The sequence below is a fragment of the Nelumbo lutea genome, chromosome 3 (genome assembly GCF_056320005.1).
Source record: "Nelumbo lutea isolate HS-2025 chromosome 3, American lotus-T2T, whole genome shotgun sequence".
Classification (NCBI taxonomy): Eukaryota; Viridiplantae; Streptophyta; class Magnoliopsida; order Proteales; family Nelumbonaceae; genus Nelumbo; species Nelumbo lutea.
Genome location: NC_142686.1, coordinates 112,093,262 through 112,104,838, shown reverse-complemented (window position 1 = coordinate 112,104,838; position 11,577 = coordinate 112,093,262). Strand labels below are relative to the sequence as shown.

At 38.1% G+C, this 11,577-nt stretch overlaps 1 protein-coding gene across 1 annotated transcript; it reads right to left on the bottom strand.

The window, feature by feature from the left end:
- Positions 1 to 1,632: 1,632 nt before the first annotated feature.
- Positions 1,633 to 6,216, bottom strand: LOC148867678 (phospholipase A1 PLIP2, chloroplastic-like). Its single transcript, XM_088975044.1, has 5 exons — positions 5,085 to 6,216; positions 4,289 to 4,789; positions 3,611 to 3,670; positions 3,086 to 3,502; positions 1,633 to 2,654 (listed from the first exon to the last, which is right to left on the bottom strand). The coding sequence occupies exons 1-5, from the start codon at positions 5,898 to 5,900 to the stop codon at positions 2,088 to 2,090; spliced, it is 2,361 nt and encodes a 786-aa protein (XP_088831170.1). The 5' UTR covers positions 5,901 to 6,216; the 3' UTR covers positions 1,633 to 2,087.
- Positions 6,217 to 11,577: the final 5,361 nt, after the last annotated feature.

Sequence of the window (11,577 nt, the reverse complement as noted above, 5' to 3'; positions counted from 1 at the left end):
CTTGAGAAAAGGGAATCCAAGGACGAGGTTAAAATAATATCCAATTCAAATGGAAGAGAGATGTAGGAAAATTCTAGAAAAATGCAGTAGATTAAGGCGATATTTGGTATGACTATAAACGGTGTCATATGATTGCTAAACCAAAATGTGTCTCATCATCTATTTTATACGTATATTTATTGGTAAATTCTTGTCTTGTCATATCATTGCTAAACCAAAATGCAGTAGATTAGTGTTTCCCCGATATAAAAGCATTTATTAACGTTGATGTGATGTCTAATGACATCTAGTTGTCCATAAATCCTAGAAAACATTTATCAATCACTTTTTTGTAATTTTTACAACAAATCAAGTATTAAAATTTATTTAATAAATAAAAATTATACATACGTGTACTTTCAAACCACCCGCCAGTGTGGGATTGAGTCTGACGTGACAAATCTTGCCGCCTTATTGGATAAACCCAGGCAGGCAGGAAGATTGTTTGTCAGTTGTCACCACTACTCACCACCAGTTGAGCTTTTTATTTGCTTTTCAATTAGAGACAGCCATGGCCTGGCCCCAGCTCCACTCGCCAATAGCTCTCCTCTTCTGGTTTTCAGTTTTCAGATTCATGAAATATCATGACAAAGCTTTGCTTGTACTGACTCTGACTCCGGCCGGAGGTCCAACCCGGCAGGGTGAAGCTATGGGGGTTCCTACATTCTACGACTTTTTTTTCTGTTTTTCTGTTTTTTGTTTCGCTTTCGCCGTCAAATAGGAAAGTTATTCCCAGTCCTACTGATGCAATTCTCGGGATATATTATTAATGGTAGCCTCACTTTAATAATTCAGATTCAGTCTGATTAGGCGCAATTCATTCATTCAACAATATATCATTTGCTTAAATAATTCAGGTTTTGATTGAGACATTATTAGTTACGTGAAAGAATCAAGAATCAAGACAGGCCCATGAAACACAACCACCATTTAACTGTCGTCTAGCGTTGCAGTACTTAGATATGCTGTCAGGTTACCAGTATTCACATTTCTACCCAATTTTGGGTTCTGTTTGTCTTCAGCTTTCAACGGAAGTGGGCGAAAATTTTTTTCAGGCTGCCTGAAATACTTGAGCAGTTGAGATGTGACAAGACTCCTGTCTTCTTTGCCATTTATATATCAGAACAAATTAGGAGTCCAAAATATGGTTTTGCCCTCCAAAAGAAGGCTGAAATAAGAGCTGAAACATTTCTTGCTCCTGAAAAGACTATATTTGTTCATCCTAGATACTTTGAAAGGAGAGTATGTTTGGTTGCAACTTGATATGAAATGATGCCATTGTGGATTTGATCTATATTTTAGAGAATTAATTAAGTCCATCATTTCAAATGGAAAGCGATCCCAGTTGGAAGTTTGGACTTTGGAGCAAGGCAATTTCCAGATTTTAACTGGGAAAGAATTTAAAACCATCTTATTTCATAACAAATTAAAATGAACCAAATTCGTTTCACATGGGACTGAGACAATTGTCGCATCAGGAAAAAAACTAAAATATGTTTCTATTTTGAGAAGCAAAAACAAGTTAGTTTTGTTTCAGAAAACAATTCACGTTTTCTGTAACCATCAAAATTATGGTTTTTAAAACAAAAGGCATATACAACTAAGAACTTGTATCTATATACAGAATTTGTATCAACAGACTTAGCCATGTGATTGACAAATGACAATTGGTGTCCCAACCCCCAAATCCGACTCTAAAACATCAGTTACCCGCCATCATCGGTCTACCTTCTTCTCGTTGGAGGTTGGACTAGAACATGAATTACACCCATTCTCAGGACATAGGTAGAAGAAAATAAAAGGAAGAAAGAAAAAGCAACTTCAAGCCACTTGACATTTTTGGCAGAGAAGGTTTGTTTCTTTACATGACATTTTCCTCCAGCTAGAGGAAAGAAAAAAAAATCGGTATTCGTAAAACTAATGAATAAAAGAATCACCTGTCCTTAAACCAGCCAAAAGATCCTTCCACCTATCCAATTCTGAATTCCCCAGTATAACTGACAAAAACTACAGTAGAAACTATTCCCCCCAACCCCGAACCTGCAAATTCAACCCAAATTGACAACAGCAAACGTCCCAAATAGTAGTAACCGTGCAGGGAACAACAGCACAACCATCAAATGCATGTGCTGTGATGCAACAAGCCTGCTGAATCGATTCAATGATTCTCTTCCAGTTCGTAGAATGCCAGAGAAATTTACTTGGTGCTGACCCATGTTGTTGGGTGCCCCATGCCCACTCACTATGACACCACGTGGCACCACAAGGGGCCACCAAACTCGGCGGCGGTGCTCCCCCTTAGCCTTCCTTGTGCGGTTGAGCTCTTGACGAATCACACCCCTCACAGACCTCAAGTAGGAGTTCATGTCATGGTCTCTGTAAATGGTGCCATCGGATCCATAAGCAGACCGGTCACTAAGAATCTCAAGTGGATGGGGTGAGTTGAAGAACACTCTGTGTGCAGCTCGGAGTTCCTTCTCTGCATCAATAGAATCTGAACCTTGACACTTGAGAAGGTAAAGGCCACCACCAGAAGGGAGTAAGTGGTGGTGTGGGGATAATTTCTCATCTGGCTGTAAGATCAGAAGATCCCCCATCGGAGCATACAGCAGTTTCTGTACAAAATATGACATGAGGTTAATATTAGAACTTCTATACATAAGCAGTGTCTAAGTTTTCCTGTTTGATGCAAGTACTAGATGCATGATGCATCCAAAGCATCTGCAGTTGGCAGTATTACATGTTAAGATAGATATCAATTGGCAGGGCCGTGGTTCAAGATATCTTGATTTACAGACACGTCTTGAAACAACTAACCTATAGGAAACGGAATCTCCTCCAGATTGGTATCAGACAACTAGGTCATGACATATCGGACTTGTTAAGCTATGATGATTCATTTGTTAGAAGCTATACCAGTTTCTCTCAGAATCAAGCCAACCATTAATGCTTAGGAAATCTTATACAAAATGTCACTTGGATTTGGCAATTGGCATTGCTAAATGGTTTGAATTCATGTTTTCCATCACGGAGCAAAAGATAATACCTGGTTCTTGAGACATGGATGATTACGGAAGTTAGCATTGACAGCTCGGAGAAGTTCTGCCACACGATCAGGGTAAGTGCAAGAAAAAGCCCGGGGAACAATATCTCGGTGCATTGTAATTGCTTGAATATGATTCCTTGGCAAACCCAATTCTTGAAGCAACTGATTGCCTCCACACATGATAGATGGGGAGCCAAATGTTACGACAGGAAGTAAGGAAGAGAGTTTCACTTCTTTCCGGATTAGCAACATGAGGTTTATAAGAAGGGAAAGGCTTCCACCAAGGGAGTGTCCAGTGAAACGGAGTTTTGCTCTGTCACCACGAGACTTCAGATGGGCACGAACTTCAGGCAACATCTGTTCATAGATTCCTTTGGCAGCTTCATAGATACCCCTATGCACAAGCACATCCAGTTCCTGGGCCATAAAGGAGGAAAATTCGTTTCTCTATATGGCTAATACTTTTAACATCCAAAAACAAAAAAGAACGATTTTGAGCTGCTGCTAGTGAATCGAAAATTTTACCTCAAATTGAATGGGCTCGAAGAGTAAATTTGTTTGCCAAGAAGCCAGTGATTCAGAACCCTGCATGATAAAGTAACCAAAATCCTATTAGAAATTAGAAAATACAATTATATGCATCAAGATTACAGAAAACATAGGAAAAGTCTTGACATGAGAGACTTATACTACTTATTAAATGGTATCATCAACTATAGACACCCAATAAATATACATTCCAAAGGTGTAAATGAAGGGATCATACTTAGGTTAGGTCTTGGAACAATCATAATTGTCCTCTGGCCTCTGATAACTTTCTTGATCTTAACAGTCATAAGAACATGGATACAGGTGCATGAATAAGTTAGCTGTTTTGTATAACTAAAATCATATTAAAGAGCCATTTGTTAACTAAAAAATACTAGCAGTAATATCATTTACTAAAATGTTAAAGCAGTTATTTGGCATCTACTACTCGGTTGGCCAGGGATTATAAAATGAATGATTTCCAGATCGATCATTCAGAGCTTAATATTTACTTCAAAATGATTCAACATGAATTGAGGATGCATTCTATATGTAATTTTCTGAAAGGATTCAAACCACAGGGACCATATCCCAAGTTCAGTAAGTTAACAGTCCTACAAATAGGACAGGATTGATAGTTACTAGTCTAACATTCTGTATAAATAATTTCCCTACCTGAATGACAAAGAATCTTGTCGCACTCTGATCATCATCACATATGAACCACTCACAAGGCGAAGAATGTGCTGAGTTCAAGTCCTTCACAACAGCTTGTTTCAATTCCTCCTTTGCTGCAACAACAGCAGTAACAGAGTTGGTAGTCGCCACTAGTGAAGCTACTTCTGAGCTCACTGTGTTGACATTGTCACTGGCTTCTGTGCACTTATCCACTGAATCCTTCCTAGCGTCAGCCTTTGAGGATTTGAAGGAAAGAACGCTCCTTGTTTGAGAATGCAAGTAAGAAGCAGCAGAGGCAACAATCTGATATGCAGCAGAAGCACTTATGCGGTGTCCATCTTTCCTCTGTTCCCCGTCCTCTGTTTCTTCCTCAGGCTTCTTTTCTGGTTCTTGAACATGTGATGAGTTCTGCTCCTTTCCACCATTGGGTGACCGTGCTTTCTTCTCAACCGAAGAAGTAACAAAACGTAGCCCATGATACTTCAGGAGATTTCCTGGCTGAAAAGCAAAAGAAGTCAAAAACTAACAAAAAAAACACAAATGATGGGCTACGTTTTGCTTTTCAGGCGAACACATTTGGATTTTGGTTGTGTATATCTGCAAAGCAGGCAAATGATTTCCTGCAAACAAGGCATCCAATGTGTTTGCCTTAAGCCAAATTTCTAAGCTAAAATATCCCCGTTTGTGAAAATTTCTAAATACTAATCACGCAGTAGAACAGTGGAAAAGTTCAAAAGTTTTCAAATGGTTTTCTTGATTGACACTAAATAACACAAGAGCATCAAATGGGTACCTTAATTTTGGGTATTGAATAAGCCAAGTGCCCCAAATACGACATTTGGGCATATAGTTTTGCTTCTGCCAACGACACCCGCTGGAGCAATCTTGAGAACGAATCCCGATCGAATTGGAGCTCCTCTTCAGGAGCCCTAGACCCCTCACCGTCACAGGCATCGCAGCAAGAACACTCCCTGGCTAGACAATTCACCGGATCGCTCTCTTTCTGCTCCTCTGGCTCCAGTTCACAGACAGAGCTCTTCCCCTGTTCCGAGTCCGAGTCCGCCCAAAGGGACCTGACATGAAGAATCTTGGAAACCCAGTTGCCCCGCCTCTCCCCGGACTGGTCGCATCCAATATCTGCTCCTTCGATGGCAATGGAGTCTCCTTCCACTGCTGCATCAGCAGGGGCGGAGATAACAACGGCGTCGTCGAGGGCAATAGCGTCGTTTCGCTTCCTTCCACCAAACCAGAAAGATCTGAGGGGGTGGTACACGAAGGAAAACATGGAGGAGGAAGAGGTGTTCCGAGGTGCAGACGTGGTAGAAGTGGAATTGTCCACGGAAATGGCATTAGTGTTGGGGGAGGCACCGCCGCCTGCAGAACGTCCGAAGGCGCTAACATGAGTGGGGTAGGTACGGCCGTCGATTCCTGCACCAGAAGGGACGGAGACCGGCGTCGGCGTGGAGAGCCAATGAATCCCCCCAACTCGGAACAGGGACAAACTATCCATTATTTTTCCTCCGTCTTCCTTTCTCTGTGTTCTAGTGTATGAAAATTGTAAACTGCTGTTTTTGAGTTTTCTTTTCTTTTCTATTTTTTTTTTTTTCATAAAATAGGCAAGGGAAGGGCCCCGCCGTGAAGAGGGGGAATGGTAACGTGCAGCTCCGGAGTGCACGGCGGGAGCTTCCACCACAATCTTCGAAAGACAAAGGAAGAGAGGCGTCGAGCAATAGAAGGGTGATTAGGTATGGGGGCCTATGGGCTGTACCCAAACCGGTAACAAACCTTTGAGTTGACACCGCGAGTCCGTAACGACCAACGACTACGAATCGAAGGGAGGAGCTGAGTTGTTAAAACGGTGTTGATGCCGTGTTATGTTGCTGGACGTGGGACCCTTATATTTCTTAGTTGGAGGGGTCCTACAGATACCGGAAAAAAAAAATTTCTGGCATCTCTCTTTAAATATCTTTCTTTCGGTAGATCTCATATAAGTGACTTACCCTTTTGCCTTTTGTGCTGGAAGATTGTGACTGTGAGTGTGAGTGCGACCTGTCACCTGTGCGGGCAGCCCGATACCCAACTACGAATAGAAACGGGGCGGGGCACCCGTTATTGTCCCTGCCTCGTAGCCAAAATCCTCAACCCCGTTCCCGCTGTTAATGGGTTGGGTACTTGGGGTATTTTCGATGGATCCGAATCAATTAAATTGATTATAACGGTTCTGGTTTCATGGTTTTTTTTTCTAATTATAATAATTGGATCATTTCCAGTTGGGTTTCTAGTATATAAGGGCAATTTTTGGGGTTTAATATCAACAAAAGTAATATATTTAAAAAAAATTAAAAATAGATTAACTTTTTAAAAATAATATCAATAAAGGACAAAAATATTGTTTATCTTCTTCTTCTTGCCATTTGTTCATCGTCCGTGGCATTGGACAAAGAAACCACTAGCGTTGTTGCCGCCACCTCTGGCAACGTTACCGGAGGCGGATGCGGTGGCGGGTGGCGGCTCTGGTGAACAAATGGCAAAAAGAAGAAGATGAATAGTGTTTTTGCCCTTTATTGATATTATTTTTAAAAAGTTAATCTATTTTTGAAATTTTTTTAATTATTGATATTAAACCCCAAAAGTTGTCCTTTATATGCTATTACCCCTTTCCAGTTTTTGCCTGTCTCAAATGAATTCAAATCTGAAATTGATTGATTTATTAAATATATAATATTTTATTATATTTTTTATCATATTTTATATTTGAAATAATAAATTTAATAGATAATAAATAAGATAGTGCTAATTAAAAATGTTTAAATTATTAACATATTAATAATTTAGCATTTTAAGGCTATATTGTCGATTTTTAAATTTTAAGTTATTATTTAAATCAACGAAGATAATTTTCAATACAAGTAGGTCTTTCGGGTCAATTCTGGGTCTATGATTTTGTCCCAATTAACGAGACTGGTTTTACCTAAACCTAACCCATTGACAGTCGGGGCAGGCATCTCTTCCCTAAGGAATCAACAATTTTTTTCCGCCTGAATCAATCACTTAAAAATACATCATACTTGAAGGTCTTTTAGAAATTGGATTATGAAAATTTATAGTATTTTAGAAATTAGATCATAAAAATTTAAAAATATTATAGAAATTGGATTATGGGATCTAAAAGTTTTAGGAATTTAGAGGAAATTTAGGAATACTTTAAAAATTAATATTAAATATAAACATATTTTAGTAATTTACCACCAAATTAATTTAAAGCGGGTTCATGGAACTAATTATAGACAGCGATTAGAGCACACACATCAATGCACCATGACTCTGCTCACACAACCAAAGCCTCAAGGGGGCCATAGATTTCATGGTTCACATTGATTATCTATTGGTCGAACCTAATTGGCCCGGATTTCTTGAGTCTATAAAAACTAAATAAACCCGCTTATTATTAATTACTGCTTTCATTTGAACAAATGTTTATCTTCATTTCAATCAACTTAGCGTATGTTTGGTTTGAAGGAAAGGAAAGTTAGGAAAATCTATACAAGATTTATAAAGATTTTCTTACCTTTCTCTACTTTTTCCTTCAAACTAAACACAGCCTTAATGATAAATCCTCTTGAGGGGAAATTAAACCTCAAAACCGAGGAAAACATTGGTGTTTATCAATAATTATGCTAATAATATAATCTGTGAATTGTTTGACTCATGGCTTTTAAAAATGATCGGGAGATTGAATCGGTCAGGGGTTCAGTTATCGGGTCGAATGGTCCGAATGATCAACCCATTCTAACAAAAAAATAATAAATAAATAAATAACGGTCAAAACCTTTAGAATGGTTAACTACTCGAATCAACGGTTTACTGACCAAAATCAACAGTTTTGAGAAAAATCGAAACCAATCACCTGACCAATTCCCAGTTTTCTAGTTTGACCGTCCGGTCTGATCCGATTTTGAAAACCATGGTTTGACTTGTCTACCTATTTGCATCATTCTTCTTTAAATGACAATTTTTTCTTGATTAGAAGGTGATGACAAAATAATGACCAACGAGACATCATTTTCTCTAATGATGATTGTGATTCAACCAGCCATGCAATTAGGTCTCGTTAGTTTTTTACTTACCTGGATAAGTAAATTTATACGGACAAGTGTTTCTCAGTTAAGACTTGCCTGAATGTATCAAATTTTCAGTGTTGTTATACACACTACCAATTATCTGAGTAAAGAGAGAGGTGAGAGGGAAAGAGTGTTACAAGCGTGCGGATAATTTGTTTATCCACCTTGCAGGAAGGTATGATCTGTTAGTTGGGTAATCGACACTCTCATATATCCTCATTTACGTTAAAACCCAATATAACGGCAAATGAATACCAACATTGTGACCAACTATTAACCCCACTAAATGCCAACAAACAAAGCCGCCTTAACTTAAGGCCATAAGGGACAGGTCAAATCAGCTTGACGAATGACTACGACCTAATTAAATGAATGCAAGAAAGGCCACCTAACCAAAACAACCCAAAATCATCCATGATGTTAGAACGCATTACATCACCAAATCCGAACCTGATAAATTGCCCCATAAGCTTCATTTTCATAACCAGTACTTACGTGGATCAGTTCTAACAATACCAAGTGCCAAAACATTCCACATATTTAAGTTTTTATATTATTTCGAATTAGGCTCTATATTTTTGCGGTGCACATTTAAACCAGTATAAATTTGCATTGATTCATCTATAATCATAATTTGCATTCTTTTTTTAAAGCAAATTTATCTTCTTCTTTTTTTCATTCACAGTGCAAAATTTGGTGGGGTCTTTGCCTCCCCTAATAGTTACAAAGGCCCCCCTGTATTATGACCATGAGACAAAGACCCCCCTTGGCCTCTTTCCACGATACTTTATTTGTTCCCTCTGGAGTAAAGATTTGGTTCTTTTCTCCATCCACTCCAACCTGTGGCATGCGCCAAGCTTACCCCATTGGGTAGCTACTGCTCACGGACTGAGATATATGGTGCAGTTTAAGCTTAGAAAGTTGATGCATGATTACCTGATGTCTCCATCCATTGGCAGATAGATAAAGTGTTCCAGTGTTCAAACCTTGGACATCAGAGAGAGATCTTTACTTAAGTTCCTTATTTAAGATAAGAAAGAAAGGAAATTGAACATTTCAGAATATATATATATATATATATATTACTGGGAATCCGACTGTCATTCCTAACAATTGTATGTGATTGGTCCCAGGTTTCAGGGGTACTGGTTTTTGGAATGTGAAAGTCTTTTCAATATGGCTGCCATGTCCGGACCCTGAAATCCAAAACAAGGAAAAGCAAGCAAAATATATATGTATAGTAGGGTGGTCTAGGCAAATTAGTTAATAATCAAATTGTAAGTTGTCTGCTCTTCATCTGCAACGATCTGAAAACAGAGAAAATCGGAAAGAAGAAAGGGGAAGGGGAAGGAGAGAGAAAGAGAGAGGGAGAGAGAGAATGGGAGGACTTCAACGGAAGTTCACCACCGCTGCTATTTGTGTATCGTAAGGTTAGGGAAGATGAACAGTGGTTTTCTCCCAATTAATAATTATTACAAGGGTAGTATGGGGATTAACAAATACTATAACGACGGATTTCAAAGAAAAACTAACAGTAGGGGGTCTTTGTCTCATGGCCACAGTACAAAGAGGTCTTTATCACAAAACAAAGTAAGGGGGGGTCTTTGTCACAGACCCCATAGTACAGGGGCCTTTGTAATTTACCCAAAAATCTATAATAGGCCCAAACCTTCCCAACCCATTTCCCTACACAGCCTACCTCTTCTATTCCCACCTCATTGTCAATTACCGCCATCATCAACCAAACCTTTCCTATATGGTTGCGGAAGGCTACTTAGTGGCAGAACCAGGAATTTTCTCTTGGGGGAACAAGTTAAACAAAGAACTGGGCTACTAACTTGGCAGGTGCAAAATTTGCAACACATTTTCCCTACCTTCATTCTCTCCATCTCATACAAAGTCAAAATCACATGATTTTAGATCCCATTTTACCCCTCACAAAACAATAGTAGATTAGAATTTATGTTCAATTCATTTTCATTTGAATACATTTACAGTGCAAACAAATAGATGTCTTGTAAGAATTTAAGATCATAGACAATTGGAAATTTCTATGATGATGGAAGGATATGATATAGAAATAATTAAATCTTCGTAAACAAAAAAGCAAAGCCATATAAGGTGTTCATTAAAGCAAGCTCGGCAATTCGTGAACTCAATATCACCAAAAGGATAGAATGTGGCTTAATAACAACAGATAAGCCCTAAAGCTGAAGTGGCTACTTCTGATGGTATTTAATAATATTGCAGAGAAATAGGTGAAAGAGCCATATATATGTCAGGATGCATGTGTGAGTGGATGTGCTTTGTATATTGGAAAAGAATAAGAGGCAAAAGGCTTTTGGGTTGACATTGTGTGTAAGTTCTACATGTGGGTATGAGCTCCTCAATTTTGGCAATTGATCTGACTCTCCCCAAAAAGTGGTATCAGAGAGTTAAGCACAAGTTTTGGCAAATGCATAGTGAGTGTAACCACTTTACCCACCCCACATGGTTGAATGGTGATAATTCTCCATTAGCAACTAGCAGTTGAGTATCCCCCCCCCACCCACCACACACACACACACAAAATGGTCATAAATAAAGAGCTCTTAATGTGGTGTATGTCAAATTTGGTGACGTGATAATAACTTTTGTTTGATAAAATTGACTTATATATACAAGGAATGGCCCATAAGTATGTACAAGTTCATTAGACAATCTTTTTAGAAATTTAGTAAATGTGCACGTGACAATTTTAGATGATGATAATAATAGTAAAATGTATCAAAGATTTTCTATAAATTTTATATATTTTTTATTTTTTATTATTAATTGGATGCATATTGCAAAATATAAATCTAATTATATAAACACATCATCCAAATATGTGATAATCGGATCGAGTTGTAAAGTTTCAAGCATCACTGACAGGCCTACCTATTTGGCTAGACTCTTCTTTTCGTAATGTTTTATCTTTTTCTTTGTGTTTTTTTTTTTTTTGTTCATTTATCAAAAAATGTAAGATTTAAATAGAGGAAATTCAATGAGATGAAAAAAAGTAGTTCAACTTACAGTTTAAACCTCTTAATTAAATAGAGACTAAATTCAAAAATGAGCATTTTAGTCAAAAGAAAGTTTCACAATCTTATTCATATTTTTAATAGTAATAAAAATATAGAATCA

Coding starts and splice junctions, on each gene's coding strand:
- LOC148867678 (XM_088975044.1), bottom strand. CDS start 5,900: ATGAAAAAAAAAAAAATAGAAAAGAAAAGAAAACTCAAAAACAGCAGT. Junction 4,790..5,084: donor ATTCAATACCCAAAATTAAG/GTACCCATTTGA, acceptor TTTGCTTTTCAG/CCAGGAAATCTCCTGAAGTA. Junction 3,503..3,610: donor TCGAGCCCATTCAATTTGAG/GTAAAATTTTCG, acceptor TTTATGGCCCAG/GAACTGGATGTGCTTGTGCA.